Source organism: Chlamydotis macqueenii, chromosome 1 (assembly GCF_036417535.1).
Source record: "Chlamydotis macqueenii isolate bChlMac1 chromosome 1, bChlMac1.mat, whole genome shotgun sequence".
Taxonomy (NCBI): domain Eukaryota; kingdom Metazoa; phylum Chordata; class Aves; order Otidiformes; family Otididae; genus Chlamydotis; species Chlamydotis macqueenii.
In genome coordinates, this window is record NC_141556.1 from 25,617,310 (window position 1) to 25,636,243 (window position 18,934).

At 39.1% G+C, this 18,934-nt stretch overlaps 1 protein-coding gene across 1 annotated transcript in view; it reads right to left on the reverse strand.

Moving 5' to 3' along the window:
* Nucleotides 1-18,934, reverse strand: part of KCND2 (potassium voltage-gated channel subfamily D member 2) — a 277,908-nt gene that overhangs the window by 4,569 nt on the left and 254,405 nt on the right. Inside the window, exons 3-6 of the mRNA XM_086739997.1 lie at nt 15,226-15,388; nt 6,302-6,400; nt 4,630-4,725; nt 814-1,061 (exon numbers count right to left, since the gene is read on the reverse strand). Of these exons, the coding sequence (XP_086596123.1) occupies nt 814-1,061; nt 4,630-4,725; nt 6,302-6,400; nt 15,226-15,388 (606 nt within the window). The remainder of the gene's footprint in view (nt 1-813; nt 1,062-4,629; nt 4,726-6,301; nt 6,401-15,225; nt 15,389-18,934) is intronic.

Here is an 18,934-nt window from a genome sequence, read left to right on the forward strand (position 1 = left end):
TGAGGTCTCTGGATGCTATTCCCTGCAAATAATACACAGTACTTTGTGGGGAGGCCATAAGAGGGCAGAAATCATAGAATCATAGAATCTTAAGGTTGGAAGAGACCTCCAAGATCATCAAGTCCAACTGTCAACCTAATACCACCATGCCTACTAAACCATGTCCTGAAGTGCTACATCTATCTGTTCTTTGAACACCTCCAGGAATGGTGACTCCACCACTTCCTTGGGCAGCCTGTTCCAGTGCCTGACCACTCTTTCAGTAAAGAAGTATTTCCTAATATCCAACCTAAACCTCCCATAATGCAACTTGAGGCCATTTCCTCTTGTCCTATCAGTGGCTATTTGGGAGAAGAGTCCAACACCCACCTCCCTACAACTTCCTTTCAGGTAATTGTAGAGAATGATAAAGTCTCCCATCACCCTCCTCTTCTGCAGACTAGATAATTCCAGTTCCCTCAGCTGCTCCTCATAAGACTGTGCTCCAGACCCTTCACCAGCTTTGTGGCCCCTCTGGATGTGCTCCAGCAACTCAGCGTCATTGTACTGAGGGGCCCAAAACTGCACACAGTATCTGAGGTGTGGCCTCACCAGTGCTGAGTACAGGGGCACGATCACTTCCCTACTGCTGCTGGCCACACTGTTCCTGATGCAAGCTATTCTGTTATCTTGGATGAAGCTTGGAGCAAACTAAGTGCAGGATGTTTCAGCACTAGTGTCCATTTTTGGATGACTATTTGACAACACCTCCACATTGCTTTTCTAAAAAAGAAAGGGGCTTCACCTCTCGGTGGGCTGATGCGCGTGAGGTACCTGTTAGACAGAGGCGTCCTCTCCACACATCTGATCTGGATGGTGCTGAGCTCTTGTACACTGCCTGGCCGGCTGCCAGTGAGGGTGGTGTTTGGGATGCGGTAAGTCTTTTTATGCCTTCGTGAGCAGCAAGTGCCAGTAACGCCTTGTTGGGATGAGAGGGAGGGGCTGTGGCTTGGGGGTCTGTTGACTGTAGAAACCTCCATACAGCTCTCTTCATAGAGTTGCTCATCCACAAACTCATGGTTCTAGCCCAGAGGAATCCAACAAAGGGACAAAGCATGCACAGAAAGATAATTGAAGTGAACATATTAATCATGATTGTTTAAAGACTTAAATTGACACAACTGAATAAATTGGGGAAGTTAGAGAGCTTATTCTTGATTATAGTGTTCAGCCCATATTAGCCTGGGCTGAATACCAATACAAATGTAAACGCTGGAACAAAAAGCTCAGAGCTCTAAATAAGAAAAATTTAATCCAAATTCTTTTGTAAAATAGCACGATTGTAATATAGCTTGTATTATAAATATCTGTATAATCTATGAAGTGCCACAAAATAGAGGATTATATTTATTAATAGAAATGCAAGTGGTGCTTATGTAAATGCTCTAAATGTAATTTGGAAATAAACAAGATGTATTATATTGAAATATAATAAAATAAAATTCATAAATATTTTCCAGATTAGTTTATAATGCTTCCTTTTGAATTACATTTTGGAAGACAGGATCTTAAACAGTGTGTTTCGAGGTATGCAGCCTTGTAAAAAAAAAAAAAAGATTCAATCAAATAGAATTTTTGGTTAGAGGAGATGAGATGGTTATTTAAAAGCATCCAAAAAGTTCCTAATTACTGTAGATGGATGTATCAAAAGCAATTTAGAAGACTGAGCATTTAGTTAAATGAAGTAGTCTTTATTCATGCAATCTTTGCTTAATCCTGGCACAGACAGTAGTTTTATAGACTTGTCATGGAGCTGAATCCAGATTCAAGCAAATGGCCAGTTTACATAGACTTGCTAGGTGATTAGGGAGCGTTTCCCACATAGCGTGATTTCCACATTTTCTTTGGGTGCTAAAGAGTGTGAAATAGCCGTGTTCCTTATTGGGGTGGAGGGGAGGAATTTTTACAGCCATTTAAAAGTAGTAACCCAAACTAAGCAGAGATTAAGATATGTTCTCCTGCAGTTTGAGAATGCCTCCTATAAAAAAAAAAAAAAAAAATCTTTCCAGTTAGTGCTGGAATCAGCCTGCATATCCTGAGAATGGTTTAGGAGCATGTTCTGGGTTGTTTTATGCTCTACTCAGGCTTGTTCACTTCAGGTTTTGTAGCCTGCTGTGGTTTTGTGTATTAGAATGAAAAAAAAAAATTCTCCTAAAGAACAATGCCCTAACTGGAAAGATGCTGATATTTTCCAGGAGAATTACAGTACAGTCCTAATATAAAATATATGAGCAAAGTAAATAGAACAAAAACTGTAGCCACTGTTGTTTGTGACAAATGGAAGTACCTTTATAGGCATATTATTACTATTTCCAATTCTTCTGTTCTTCACTCAGACCTAAGTGTAATTGAGTGGTGTTGAAGAACGCTGATTTTAAGTGTTATGGCAAGAAAGAACTTGCTTAAAAACTGACTTCTGTAAGACGTATGTCCCAGTCAAAATTTTGAATGTGATCACACAGTGGATATAAAATTCAGAGAGAAAAATTACCTGATTGCTATCTTAAGATTACGTTCAGTGGCTCACAGTATGTTTGTTGAGGACTCTGCTGGTTTTCCAATTAAAAGTAATTTTGTGCTTCCTAAAACTTTTATGAAGCAACCAACAAGAATTTAATTTGTAGGGTCCATTAAAGAGGGTTATTGAGTGAACTTTTAACATAGGCTGAAAACGTTTTGAAATTATATAATTGCTCAAGTTAATAGATTTTATTATACTTATTAATTAACTGTTCTTAAATCAGCTAAAAGTAGCCTGTTAAATAGAACTTTCAGTGCAATTATTTTCATTATTAATGTAATTTTCACAGAATTTCATAACATTGCCCACACTGTATTTCTTACAGTGGAAGAGATCTCATTCTATTGACTTTAAAGTGCCAGAAATGACAAAATATGCCCTTGCTTAGCATCATCGGGACTGATGCTTATTCCAAATGGTATTTCAAAGAATGATGAGAGGCTAAGAAGGCACCTCACCCTTGTTGTATATCATGAACCAGCAACTTGCTGGATTCCATGACCTGAGGGCCAAATATTTCAAGTTTAAAACTGTTTAAAAAAGAAAAAAAGCATGAGCTTAAATATTCCACCATTTTTAGAAGAAATGTGAAACTTTGGGAGTCAAATCCAACTCCCACTAAATGAATATAATTTTTTACCATGATTTCTATGATAGCTTGACAAGACCTGTGGCTACTGCTAGGGTTTTAAAATATGTTTGTAATGTTCAACTGTGGAACAATTTTTAAGACAGATTGCTATTACTGGGTTCTAGTACACAACGTCTCAAAAATGTTCCAAAAGGACCTAGCCTGAATTTTGGCACAGAAACCACATTATACTCTGAATAGGAAGCAAGGCATTTTGTCCTAAAACACATTATATAAAAATGAATACTCCCAGTGTAAGAATGGAGGAGACATAAGCACCTGTGAGATGACATATTACTTAGTGATTTAACAACTGGGCCATTTTATTTACAAAGAGATGCTGTTGAAAGGAGTACATTAAATTATATAAACCTATGTACATATATATATACATATGTACATAATATTTTAATTTAGCAGTGTCTTTTTTTGAAAGAGCAGTAAGACTTCCACATTGATCTCCATCAAATACAACAAAAGCATTACTGGGTCTTTTAATGAAACTCTAAAATTAGACTATAAAGGTAAGACAAAATAGCATAAAGTTCCACGATGTATACAAAACTTAAAGAGAAATCAGATAATTTTGTGCATGCATCTGGAATTTATAAAACTAGACATAAATTTGTAAATGGTGGTTTAATGGATGTTGACAAATGTACCTACAATATAAGGTAAATTCTACATGGCAATATAACCTCCACAAAGAAAGAAAACTACAAGGAGATAATTTTAATGTACCCTATGTGAAATTCTCAAATCTACAAAGATTAAATTAAATGTAACTAGTATTTATGTTCTTAGCTGCCTTAGGAAATTATAGAAGAGGAAACAAAGTAAAATTAGGCATGATTAGGGTTATTGCTGTGACATTATCTGTCCAGAAATATGCTATTAGTAAACATGGCACTGAATCATAACACCGCTGGAGTTTGCTATCCTTTGTGGCTGTATAATTATCCAGATATTGACCAGGGAAAAATATAGAGAGCATATAATAAGTAGTCCTTTTGATTTATGGGGAATTTCAAACCTAGGTGAGCATATTTGCCTGTTATGAATTACATCAGTGATTTCTACAGGGAACTCGGTCTCTAAATTGAAGCCAAAAGACTTTGAAGCTTTGCACCTGCATCTGGATTAAACACTTAAAGTTTCAAAATAGGATGCTGGGGCATCCTCTTTTACAGTGGCTTCAGTGAGAATTGCGTTCTTGTCAGAAGAAACGCCAGTATCTTTCACCCTAGATGAGGCTCCCATCCAGAAGCTCTCTGTTACTTATACGCAGTGGGTATAACACCTTTAAGTAAGATAAAATGTCTTTTCTTCCCAGCTAACTGCTTTCATATAAAGGCTCATTAATGAGAAGAAATACTGAAAACATTCATAACTAGGCTGGTGTTCGAATTCACAGGAAAACACAGTTCTCTTTTCTTACCGTGGTTTTTTCCAGGCAGTGAAGCAGGTGGTGGTGCTGCGTTTCGAAGGAAGAGCCAGATTTGCTAACAAAGGCCTGTTCTTCTTCACTGGAGGACTGTTGATACATAGAACTCCGTATTATTCTCATTTGTGAACAAGAGGGCTCTTATCCAAATATTTGATCAGAACTAATCTGGATTGTACACGGTAGCATAACTGCAATGCTACATCTACACAATATAATCCAAATTATTTTGGACCTGAGTACTCTTCCACTTGTTTTTTTTTTTTTTTTAATTAAATAATTTTCTTTCCTTCCCTTGTACCTCCTTTTAAATGTTTCCATCTTAGGTCTTTTATGCATAGATGGAATAATACAAGTGCAATCAACATATAAGCTTTCTGTGTTGAATCAATGCATTCTTAAATTATCATAAATTTAAGTGACAGTAAAATATTTTTTTTTCCTGGGAATGTGCCTTATTTGAAGGAAATTAAACATAGTTGTCCTCCTGGGATCATTCCATAGCCCTAAAGAATTTGTGGTATTGCTGCTTACACAAAAATTCATGTCTGTGATCCCAATCTGCTGATTTTGGAAAGTGTATAGCAGATGTTACTGACACAGAATGAAGAATTAAGTGGAAATCATTCACTGTTTATTAATTGCATTTGTAATTATTCACTAGAAAGCAGAAAACTAAATAGGGGAGGAAGTGGGATAATAGGAAAGATTACAATTCAGCATTGGGAGATTTGAAATCCACATGGCAAACAAGCTATTTAGTGTCTTTTTAGTTCAAAGATTTGCGTTCTTTCAAGCAGGAGAGGAAGTGAGGGCTCTGTCTGTCGTCTTTTGTGCTAGACCGGAGGGACGGACAGCCTCTTCCTCCTCTTCTGGCTATAGGTTAAAGCGTTCGACTTTGTAACGCATATTGAACAGAACGGCATAGAGGAATGAAAGCCTTCCTGTATCCCTCAGGGAATTGCCTAAATGCCAGAAAATGGCAGGGATTAATAAACACTGTGTCTTCAGTCTTTCTCAGCTGGCTACAGCTCCCAGCAGCCAAGGGGCCATCTCCGGCAGCACGGGTCGCTGTGGATCCCAGTCCCAGCCCCTGCCTAGGGCTCCTGCTGCTGGTCCTGGCTTCCTCGGCAGGGGTAAGAAGGGAATTTAGATTTAGGAACATTAGATTTCAATGTGTTTGAGGTAATTGCTCTCCTTAGAGCAAAGCAGGTGCTTCCAGGGAGCAGTTTTCACTCTGCAATGCCCCTCTGTGCAAACAGTACCCCGGAGCTACCTCTTTCCCCCACTGACAATGAAGCCTGGGTCTGTCACACATGTTCTGCCTGTCTAAAGCCAAATGAGATAAATCCAACCTACCTCCCAAGAGGCCAGCACTGTACTTTATTAATGAGGCCTTCCATGGGATCGAACTCTAAAAGTGTGGGTTACATTTGAGTCCCGCATTTCTATCTGGCCATTTCCATCATCTTTTAATACCCCATCATCGACTCTCAGAAGCTTCCTTTAGCAATAGTAATTGTCCAATTTATCCTTCCTTAACCTACCTCTGAAGATAATATTGCCTAAAGACCCAGGCTGACTTCCCCTGTTGATAAATAGAATAAGCTACTGCTGGGCTGTCATTAAGCTGTTTCTCTGGAGGCAGAGGATACGAAAACATTACCTGCTGCAGCTGGTTACTCAGTAAGCCATTTCGTTTGCTCTGCATGTAGGCATTAGCACTCCCACTCTTTGCTGCACGAATTCGGGCAAGTCTGGCTTTCTGTGTAAACAGACAAAAGGAAGAGTGTCATTTGTACTCATAGCCATTATTCTGTTTATCTAAAACTACTAATTGGAATCAGCTGCTTGTGAATACCAGTGTTATAAGCACTGAAAGGCTGCATTGCATCCATCCTTCAGGTAGAGCAAACTGCAAATGCCTTCCCGTTTAAAATGCAAATGACAGAAGTTTTTATTTGTTTGCATCCATCAGCTAATAAGAACAATGATTTTGGAGAAGGGATTAGACAGATCAGAATGTGCCTCCTTTTTTTTTTTTTACATTGCTGCATTGCCTTGCGGGTCAGGAACATGGGCGTCCATCTCAGCTGCTCCTGCAGTGAAAATCTCTTTAAAGGGGAAGAAATGGTTCAGAAAAACATAATATTGCAACTGTCACGAGCTGGTTTCTCAGAGCCTTCTGGGTGTTTAGAGTATCAGAATGTGATAGCATTTTTTATGCTGTCTTCCAGCTGAGTTCCTGAATGCCTGCCAGACCTTTTAAAAGCCTTCTTACCTCTTCATACCTATTGGTATAATCAGACTTAATACTTGTCATCGTTGGTCATAATCCATGTCCATAATCTGATTTTTCAGAGACTGCAGGCATTATATTGCAGAGAGAGATTTGAGATTTCTCAGGTGAGCTTCATTGCTTGTGAAGGTGGCTCTCATCCCAGCATAGGAGGTGGCTCAGGTGTGAAGGACATTTTGCATCCACTGACTTTTATACCACAGTTAGAAGCCAACATTCAGAGAAAGTGTGAAGAAAAGACTCTCTCAATCAATAATATGGAAAACACAAGCTTTTATGGGATTTCTAGGATGGCATCCTAGTTCTGTAATTTTTGTGGCTGGTTACACGTGTAAGAAGGAGTCTGGGTTTATCTTCATGGTTAGGTTTCTGATTCTGACAGCCAAATGCTGAGCAGCATCTGGAGTTGAATGGCTGCTGAAGCACAAAAGGAGACTGAAGAACTTGAAAAACTAACTTTGATATATCATTAGAGATTGTCGTATCTGATAATTACTCAGTTGATATTTTCAGAAAACAGAGGGAGCATTTTTCCCCCCTTTCTCCTGGTTTCTGGGGCATTAAATGTCAGCATGAAATGACTGAGAATCCCTGAACACTTACAGAGGGAAGCAGCCTGGTCACTGCAGCCGCCAGATCTCTCTAACATGATTAATAATTAACTGACTATGAGGAATGACTCAGCATCACGCTTCTTTGCACTCACAGCCTCAGACTCACAGAAGATCTTCTCAACAGCGAGCCAAGAAATTCATGACAGCTAACAGCAAACAAGGCTAGAATCTGGCTTATGTTATACGGCATGTATTCATTATCTTTTAATTGTTCAGAAAGAAAATAAGATAATGCTGTGCTTCTGTGCATCACTGAGTCAAAAAGTTCACATGAGAGGCTGTTACCTGATTTTGTGATTTTGTGGCCATTTTAGAATAGCACCTTGGTTTGTCACCTTCCTCAGTGCGCACAGCCCTTCCAGCTGTGTGGTTGATGCACCTTGTTCTACTGCTAAGGAGCAGCCTGGATCACCTGCACGGTGCTTGCGCACAGGTGAATTTCTCCCTTCCTCTTCCTCCTGTTAGCACTGAAAGGACAGCAGCACCCCACACTCCATCATCCTGGGTGGGTCCCCAGAGGCTGAATGGGAATCAGGGGTAAATGTCCAGTCAGGGCTCTTTCACTGAGCGCCGCGGCTGACCGGCCCTGGGCAGCCTGGCATGCTGCAGTGAGCCACCCGAGAGGGCAATGCGCTGGGCTGGCCCGAGGTCCCCAGGAGCATCCAGCCCATGAGGGAAACGGTTAACAGCTCCCACCCTGTGGGCTCACACAGGGCCCTTGGTGGAAACATCCAGGGCCATGATGTGGTTAGGGCTGAGTCCTCAGGGCTGGCAATTAAAAATTCCCTTGGGCAGGCAGAAAATGGGTTATTTTCAAGGTGGAGTTCTTCAGATGCAACACCAGTATGATGGGCTGAAGGCTGGGGGAAGAGCTTTGCCTGCACTGCAGTACGGAGTCATGGGTTGGGACATGTGCACTGGGCTATGTTCATAAATATATCAAAGGTCTCTCCTAGCACTACTGTTTAGCCTTAGGAGCTTGAGATGCTTTAGAGATGCATTTGCAGGGTGCAGGATGGAGTCCCATAAATAAGTTATTTCAGTCACAAATGTTTTAGCTGTGGTACTTTCCAGTGTGCTCTTTATACAGGGAGATTCATTAGGTTTAATGACAAACATTTTACATATATTAGTTATGCTTTTCCTCTTAGCATGCATATTCATTTTCTCTTTCAGTGACTGAAGCAATAATTATGGTGCAGCACCATTTAATAAAGAAATATAAAAAATGTAATGGTTCATCAGACTACCTTAATATATCAATGTGCTACAACACATATAATATGAAGGCTGTACTTTACATGTGAAGATTTCAGATTGCTTTGCAAATATGAATTTATTGCATCTTAGAAAGCTTTTGTGAGGTGGAAAGTAATAGCTCACATCTTTCTAGCTGAGACTCATTCACATGGCCTGAATTTACATCATTTACCACAGAGAAGGTAATAAATCTATTATCAAGACAAGAACCAGATATTGTGGCTTCCATGTTTCTACTTCAGCTTACAGAAAGTACTCCTGAAACCAGAGTTGTTTACAAATCTGTTAAAGTGACAAGATTTCTTTTCAGTGCTTCTGCCTGATTTATCTCAGAGCCTGTAGCGTGAGTGGTCTTGTGACTCCTCACACTTCCCATCAAGGAATCGCTAAAAGCTCATGTCAGCCACGGGATTTCAAAACCGCTGTGCCCTGGGTTTGAATTCCCATGAAGGACATCAAAATGATGTGATGACATCAGGAAAAGTGTGATTACAGAAGAACTGTATTTTCCTTTAGTTTGCAAACTGCATTCTCTGTCACGTATAACAGAAAGGGAATGATAATTGCCTGTTTCAACCACTGCAAAGCCCTTCCTAACTCCCCCCTTTCCTGGAATATCTAGCAAAAAAAAAAAGAGGATTAAGTTCTCCAGCAGTAGATTATCTTTGCTGTGAGATTTTCCCTGTTAGCCATTGAATGTGAAACCTTGATTTTGGTAATTTTCATGCTGTCTAGGACAAAACTCATGTACCTGAAATTAAATTCTTTTACTTATTCTGGTGAAACTCCACTGTAATAATCTCATCTGAAACTTCCTAAAGAATATGATGATCAGCTTTAATTCTTACAGCATCCCTTGCAGTTGCACTGAACTTCTCTTTTGAATGCATAACTTTTTTTCTAGCTTCAAATTTTACAACTTGGAGGTGGATCCTTGTCTACGACTGCATTTATAGAAACCTCATAAAAGGAAAACTACTGTTATTCAACAACAGCTAGCCCTGTCAGTTTTAGAAATACACTTTTTTTTTGTTTTTAAGGTTTTAAGTAGTGCTAAATGTAGCACTGTGAGGTATTTACAACATCCAGCTTTTAACACTCAAGATGCTCTCAGCTGTCCAGCTGTGTTAAGAGAGAGATTTTATTAGGAACACATTAGAGTAGGGCTTACTGTGGTACTGGGAATCATTTTTGGCAAGAATCTCTCTTCAATTTGCTATGCAAGAAACCTAGCTAGCATGCCCCTCTAATTTAGTATTTAGATAGCCCCTGTTGTCTCCCTTCTGCTGCCCTCCAGACTACATAACTATCTTACTATCAAAACTCAAAAATTACTAATTACTTACTTTATGGTTATTATTTTTTAATGATCTTTTACCAGTAAAATATAAGAATTCCTTTACAGTCATTCTGTGTGTACTGGTTTTGTTCAGGATAGAGTTAAATTTTTTCACAGTAGCAGGTATGGGGCGACGTTTTGGATTTGTGACCACAGCAGTGTTGATAACACAGGGATGTTTTAGTTACTGCCGAGCAGTGCTTACAGAGAGGCAAGGCCTTTTCTGCTCCTCAGACTGTCCCTCCAGCAAGTAGGCTGGGGGTGCACAAGAAGTTGGGGGGAGGCAGCCAGGATAGCTGACCCCAACTGACCAGAGGGATGACCATATGACCATATGACATTGCGCTCAGCAATAAAATTGGATGGTGGTGCAGGCTGGCAGGGGCTGCCGTTGCTCTGGGATAGGCTGGGCATCAGTTGGTTGGTGGTGAGCAATTGTTTTCTTCTGCATCGCTTGTTTTTCTTGGTTTTGTTTCCTCCCATACTTTGTTGTTTACTCTCTCTCATTTTTTTAGAAAAATTAAACTGTCTTTATCTCGATCTATGAGTTTTTGTACTTTTACCCTTCTGATTCTCTCCCCCATCACACTGTGGGGGAGTGAGTGAGTGGATGTGTGGTGCATAGCTGCCTACTGGGATTAAACCACAGCACTGTGGCTCCTAGAACAATGGCAAAAACTGTCTAAAAATAATTTGTGTTGTTTACATTATTTTATGTTTGGCCTTTCACAAATCTATCCTATATGTTTGGTTTCAAGTGAAAAATCAAGCCTACATTTTATGCTCTAATTTTATAATTTTTGGTAATTGCAAATAATTGACTTCAGATTAGCTAACAATAATTTATAAGATGTCAGCATGCAGTAGACAAGAAAATGCTGTTTATTTTGTACATTAATGGATATGGAATTAAATAAGGTTCATATATTTGTTGAGTCGTGCCTTGCTTTCACAATCCATTCAAATTATCATTCAGTAAACAAAAGTTTTACATGATTTTGTGCTAAATTAAAAAATCTTGGGTAAATTATTCTGTTAGTTATGTCTTTGCAACCCCACTGAGATTAATAGCCTATCTTGTTTAAAGAAGTTATAATGGCTAGCAGGGTTCCCTATTGCAAACACTCAGCTCTAGACTGCCAGGTGCTGTTAAGCAGCTGTTGCAATTTATCCTACAGCTATTTATATTTATCTAGTAAGTAATTATTCATAACTTGACAGATAAATACATCATGTACAATCAGTAAATAATAAAGGCAAGCCAATCTTCAGGATATATTTTGCTATGTAAACGTGGAAGACAATACTCACATGAAAGATTCAGGTTGAATTTTACAGATTAAGTCAGATTTTGGAGTTGTTTGGGTGTTCTGTTGAGTCATCATGCAAAGTCACTCTAGCGAGAAAGTGCTTGGGCAACTAAAATTAAGGCTTCTCCAATTCTCAGGTAATGAACAATAATGGGCAGATAGACCCACACCTAGGACTTGCTGGCTAAGAGGATACAAGACTCTTGCCTTCAAAATACACAGAAAAATTGATGTATAGAAAACAGGAAAGGCATCTAGCAAGGAATGCTTCTTTGAGGGTGAGGAAGATATTGTCATCATAAGAGCTGCTGCTGCACATTGGGATGGAGCAGACACCTGTTCCAACAGAGTAGCTATGCCTCCTCCTTTCCCTTCCCTGTGCTGGTTGTCATCCCAGTGAATCTGAGGGTCTAGCCACGTTCTAACCTTTGGTACTTAGGAAATATGGAATAGGAAATTGTATCCAAACTTACCTAAACCTTTCTTATTTCTTTCCTGTCCTTTCCTCTCCTTTTTCCTTCCCCCCTACTTTCCTTTCCTTTCCTTTATACATGGACCAGTCGCAACACATCTGTCATAACTTTGCCACTTGAAGGAACTGATGGGCAACCAAAATAACTTGGCCTCTTGAAGTTGTCTCTAGCTGAGAAAAGCTCCACAAATAGGATTCTTCAAAACTCTCTCAGTTGTGGTAAATCTGCTTGAGGAAAAGGTGTAGTAAGACTACAGGGCATAATTAGATCTGCCCTGAATTTATATTGAGTTCTCTTTTACAACAATGTATTTCCATGGTTGGAAGCAGGAACTTTCTTTAAAATGCATTAAAAATGACATGATATATAAATAAATTTCTCTCTTCCATCTTCTTCTGAATATTAATGTGCAGCATCTTTTTGCCAAAAAGAAACAAATTGAATTGTCTAATCTTGAATGACTGTGTAGAACTCAGTAAATGCATATACTGGTGGTCACATGGCTCTTGAACAAACCTAATGCAAGTGATATAAATTTTTTTTTGCTGAAAATTGCCAGTGCTCCTAGGAATAGATTTCAGCTCTTCACTGGAGAACTTTCTCTTGTGTTTCCGTACAGCCCAAATGTTTTGCCATTTCTGAAGACTACCTTGATTAAACTTCTGCATAAGATATTGATAAAGTAAGTGCTACAATTCAAATATACAACTCCCTTAATCAGATGGAAGGTGTTGTAGCCAGCAGGAGGTACCATCACTTGCAGGGGTTCATGCTGTGCTGTGTGAAGCAGAGCCTTCTTTCAAGCTTATGTTCTTCAGCCTTAGAGAATAGAAATAAGGTTGGTGCCTAGGGAAACATTTATTTTAGAAAACTGTATAAAGCTTCTATTGTATTGAATGAAGAAGGAATTTCAAACTTCAATAATGTGACCTTTTTGCTTGAATATTCTTATACAATACTGTAGAACTCTCCTGTGAAATGCAAGGCTATACTTCACAGCTAGATATTGCTAAATATGGACTACACAGTACCCAAGAAGTGCTTTGTGTTGATTTTTTGGGGGTCTGTCAAAGCAATATTCAGTTCAACATCTCAATCATTTTAGATTGACAGAGATTAGCTTTGCAATAGGAGGTATAAATGAAACACACATCCAGGGCTAAGTTAATTATACCTCAAAGCCATTTTCTCCAAAGCAAGAAGTGCATAAACACAATCAGAGGAAATGTCTCATCCTTACTGTTGGCATTGTTCTGGAGAGAAGAGGAAAAGACGCGTGGCAGGATTGCCATTCATCACTTCGTATTTCTGTTCGAAACATACAATGAGCTCACTGTTTTGCAGTGAGAAAAAGTCAGTTATTAACTCAAGCAGCTTCTATTCAAGAAAAGATTATGGGGAATATCAGCCAGTCTGCCAATCTGATTTTTGTAAGGTATTTTCTAGTGCCCATCTCTTTTTCACTAGCAACTGTAAAGCAGACATAGAAAATTTTTTTTCATGACATGCAGTAGGAGACAGTTTCTGTCTGAAGTAAGGCTGGTTGTGTCTGCAGTTATTATGAAAGCTCAGAACAGGCACATTGATTGCTGGGATCAGGCAGATCTGTTATCCATGACTGGCACAATGCTCGGAGAGACAGTAAGGAAGCACTGTGTTCTGGCTGATACACACTGTTCTTTCTCTCTCTGCTGCCGTTACACAAACAGAAGCGTAAAAGTTCTTGACAAAAACAACGTAGTGTAGAAGTGACGTGTTCTCTGCATGTTCCAGCTGTGGGAGTGGGGAATGCACAGCTGGAACTAGCACATCGGAGAAAATGGCATGCAAAAGGGTGGGTAGCATTAGTATAGGTAAGGTATGATATTTGGGTCACTGAAGCGGCATAAAGCGGCATATATTTGAAATCAGGTTTCTAGAAAGGTGTGAGGTTTCTGTGACAGGCCTGATTTCTTTTATGGCCATTTCCCTCATCTGATGGCATGCATTCTTCCAAGGTGTGGCCATGAAAGAATACAATATCTTAGCCTGGGCCTATGACTGACTTTCTTGGCCATGTATCTCTGTTTCTTCTGATTGTAAGACATTCTGGGAATGGTATCACTGTGTACTTTTACTTAATTTCCATAAAGAGATCAGTCAAAATGGTAACCTTTCTGGTGAAAGGCCAGAAAGAAATACACAAACATTTTATATTTCTAAACCTGGTGCTGTTGTCTAGATGAGGCAGATGCAGCCTGGGGCAGCCTGTGTTCCCTGGTCTGTGTACATATTCCCCAGCCATGGGCTGCCTGCACCCCTCTGCGAGCTGCGATTCTGCTCTCCCCGGACCACTGGAGACTCAGGACTTCTGAAGAAGGGCCATGGGACCACAACAAGCCCAAATGGTGATGCCTTAGTCTTGGCAAGGTCTGTGCTGCATCCTGAGCCTTCTGACAGCCACCAGCAGAAGGTAATGCATCTCAGTTCCCTTATCAGGGCTTCAGGAGCCAACGGAGGCTATCTGAGCTGCTTAGTGTCCTAGAGCTGGGTGAAGTGGATCAGGACTAGTATTTCAAGAGTGATGTGGAAATGAAGGTGACTACCCAGGCTTGGTTGCATCTCTCCTGGTAAACAGTTCTTCTTGTCTCCTGACCTTGCCCATATGGGTGAGGGAGGGAAACTCTTTGTGTAGAGCTGGTTAGTGAGAGATTCAGCAAATCAAGGAAGCTGGAAAAAACAACTTTGGCTTTCAGCTTTTCCTGATTAAGCTCTTTTAATGAAACCTTTCAAGCAAACTAGAGCTGAGGAGACAAGTTCCCCAATAATCAGATTCCCTAGAGACTGAACCTGGGAATTAAACACATGGATTAGTGAAGCGGCTGTTAGGATAGACATTAGAAATCATTATTAGGGGTTTTTGTGTTTGGTTGTTTTTTTTTTTTCTCAGAAGACTCTGGTGCAAAAAATGTCTGCCTGAAAAACACAGAAAATATATTCAGCAGGTGGGACTGCAGCTATTGCCTGAAAATACTAGATCTAGTCCAACAAGAAGGATTAATTACCACAATAATAGATCTGTAAATTTTGACAGAAAAGAGAAATGAATCATTTTAATGTTTGTTTGTTTGTTTTTTGTTTTTTTTTCCTACTAAAAATAACACAATATTTGCATCTAGGACATGGGCTAGGCATGAAGCACTTATATATAGTAGTCCTTTTCCTAAGAAATACTCACTGTGAGGACACACAGAGTATAGAAAGTCATATTTTATCTATTGCTTAGCAGCAAAAGGGGGAAAAATTAGGAGCTCACCTTTTGTGCCCTGCGCTTGTCTGCTCGTTGATTCTGGTGGTAGATACGGCTGAAGTTGGAGACAATTACAGGAACTGGCAGAGCAATGACCAAGACTCCACTCAGGGAGCATATTGAACCAAAAATCTTGCCAGCTATTGTCTTCGGCACCATGTCACCATATCTGTGTTAAAGAAAACAAAACACTTAGTAAAGACAAATTCTAAGTATTGAATTTCAAGATGAATTAATTGCACACTAGATTTTACTTCTCTTGCAAATAATATTCACTGCATAGAAATAATACTTTATACACATATGTACACATATACAGCATGCCTAGTGTTGTGCACATATAATTTTAATTTGAAGCTAATATTGGATATCCTGTCCATCAAACTGTGAGCATCTGTGTTTTACTTGCTGTAGTCTTCCCAGGCTGCCTGTATTGCAACAGAGAGAGAATGACCTTGCTAAGTGAAAAAAAAAATAAAAATCAGTGTTGAGGTTAAGTCCTTACTTTGTTTGTTGGAAGAAGTCATCACTTTCCATTGGCAAGATCCTAGGGAGACCACTTGGTAAGTTAGATGCCAAGCTGAATGGTCTGTTGTCTCACCAAAGTTGATGCAGTACTTTCATTTAGGAGGGTAGCACATTTTTGGAACAGGTTGCCCAGAAGATTGTAGACTTTCTATCCTTGGAGATTTTCAGCACCTAGCTAGAAAAAAGCATGGCTGACCTAATCTATTGTTGTTGATAGGCCTTCTTTCAGTGGGAGGCTGGACTAGCTGACCTTCAGAGGTCCCTTCTATGGTCCCGCTGAAAGCAGACCCAAAAACCTCAAGACACAGAAAAGCAGCAAACCAAATTCTAACTGCAAATCCTGTCAGTGTTCAGGTGCTGGATATTGTTTTGTCCAGCATGTAAGAACATAGTGCTACTGAAGGATGTAGAGGCATTCCAGTGACAGCTTATTAAGAGATGTGAGCTTTTTGCACTCTGTAAACAAATACAGAATTACATACTGTTTAATAAAGAGATAAATTACTTTCAAGTACCATTCTGGTTTTAACTTTACTGGATTTTAAGTTATTGTTAAACATTGATTGTAGCATGAGTTTAGTATGCTTGTTAGCAGAGAGATAGCATGTTCCCTATTGCAAAAAAATTATAAACTAGAAAAGGTAATAAATAAAACTTCAAGAGGGGCAATGTTTATAAAATGCTATCTGGAAAACAAAACCTGTCTGTACAGCAAGAATTGGAAAAAATAATAGAGAAGGTGGGGAAGAGTCTTCAAGTCACATGGTCCAAATTGTGCATGAGAAGAGAGGCATGAAGGGATGAGGATATCAGATGGTGGAGAGCCTATGTGGGGCAGAGAACATCTTCTAGCAATGAGAGCTCAGCATGTCAACAGCAGATTATGTTTCAACTTGTAGGTGAAGATGAATGCTTTGCATTTTGTAAGATAAGAGGAAGGTGTTTAACTTTAAGTATTCAAACAAGTTGTCATCCAGGCAGATATAATACAGATGACCAAGTCTTAGACTACTGACAAAGATTATGTTGTGTAAAATAAATGTTTAGTTGCTTTATAAAGCATGCCCAAGTATAAAATATTCACAGGAAAAAGTGCATTAATATTTCTACCAATACCCCCCCACACCTGCTCCTAATTTGAATGCTGTTAGTTTTAATTTTGTGATATGTAGGACTGGATAAAAAGACATAATGTAATAGAATCCATCTTCTAAATTATTAATATAGCTGGTCTTAATTACAAGATGTATAAAACTGGAAAAATACTAGAAAGCGAGTCTAGCTATCCTTCACATCAACATTTGCACCTCACAACACAGGCAATTTTTGGTGCTTATCTTCCTAAAGCCAGAGCTGTCACGCCCAGCTGTTCTTTCCTTTGGGCAGGGAAGTGGATAAACGACCTTTCAAGGTCCCTTGACAAATGGGATCCTCGACAACTTACTGACCCCAGGTTTTTCTCAGGTAGAGCGGTGGGGTGAGCAGTGGGCATGGGGCCAGGATGGTGCGCGCAGGGGAGAAGTCCTAGGATCAAATAACTGATAATCATTGCCAGTTTACAGTATCTGTTACTGTTTTACTTCAGCCTTTTAGCTATGATCCAAGTATTTTCTTGAATTGAATCAAAGTATATCCACAGAAAGCTATTTAAAATGCAATCTATAATTGCACACAGCTGACACAACCAGATCTTGGAATGCAATATTTACACATGTCCAGTACTACCAGACAGTTCTCTTAATCGAGATTCCTAAATCTATATTTAGATGCCTATCACTTGAAATGCTAAATTGCTGAACCTTCAAAAGCTCACATGGTCACCAATGGCTGCTGTGGACAGAAGGCATTTCTGACTCTAATTAATTTAGTTTGAAGTTGCTCAGGGATATAGTTCATCCTGTTGATAATGTGACACTATAATGACATGAATCAAGTGCAGACTGATGCTTTAGGAGTGGTGACAGAAACTATTAGCTGCTCTGTCCCTAACATTTCAGTATTTATACATGGACCTAGCTACTGACATAAGGAGGTGCCTTTTCACAGTATTTCAGTGCTACGGAGTGAAATAAAAAAATTATGATTGTTTGACACATGAAGGTATTTTGCAATGTTTTTCTTACCTTCTGGGCAAGATGACAGGTAGATGGATATACTGCTTATTTTAAAACAACTTGCTTTTGCTTATTTTTCTATTTTAGCTAGAATAAGTTGTAGTATGGTGACATTGTCCAAATGTAATGTTGTTTGTCCACTGTTTAGTGCTAATAATATCTTTCACATCATTAATAATTCCTACGTAATTAGTTTTTCTCCTGTTGATAAACACTGTGTTAGAGATGTTTAAATAAAATTACTGTCAGAAGAAATTACTTCCAAGAAATTAGCCTTCCTGCACAGGGTGAGAAACATATTTGCTCACTTTTGTGACAAAATGGAGTTTTTACTACACTTACCCTTCTTAGCCTTGCTCTCCATTGGGACAGTGACACAGATTTTAGTCTAGTGTAGGTATGACTAGAATTGTTAATGAAGTTCCTCCTGTTGGATTAAACATTCCCTTTAGTTATACCTTGTATATCACTGAATATCACCAATGGAAGTGGGTGATGTAGAATGAGGGAAAAATTTCTTCATTTACTCCACCTGCAATTGCTTGATTCCTTGGAAAGTCTAAACTGAAAAAGAACCTAACTCCATTTTCAGATGGCAGGGTAGCTTTGTCACGCTTGTATTTAAAAGTGGAAAAATTATGCTTGATTTCTAAACCAAATTCTAAATTCTGCAGAAAATCTGATCCCTTCAGTCATGGAGGCAAACAAATATGGAATCTTATTAAGCAATTTTCACAGAGTCACTTTTCAAAAAGGAACAATTTCAAGGTTTTCTCTAGTGCTACCCTGCTTGTCTCACTGCTCTTCAGTCTGTAACTGCAAACATATTCTCCTTTATGTGCTTTTTTCCTTAGTTGCAGTCCTTTCATAGCTTTATATATAGTCTGTTCCACATATGTCTATTATTGTGGCCAAAGCTCAAGTCAGTCTTTGGGCATTTACAATTTGTACTGACAATCTAATTTTGTAACATCAAAAGTGTCATCCTGATATTGTATGCTCTGGATGAGTGAAGAAAAAGAGATGTCGTACTGATCCCTGTTATCAATCAGCTGCATTCTACTTCATTAGCC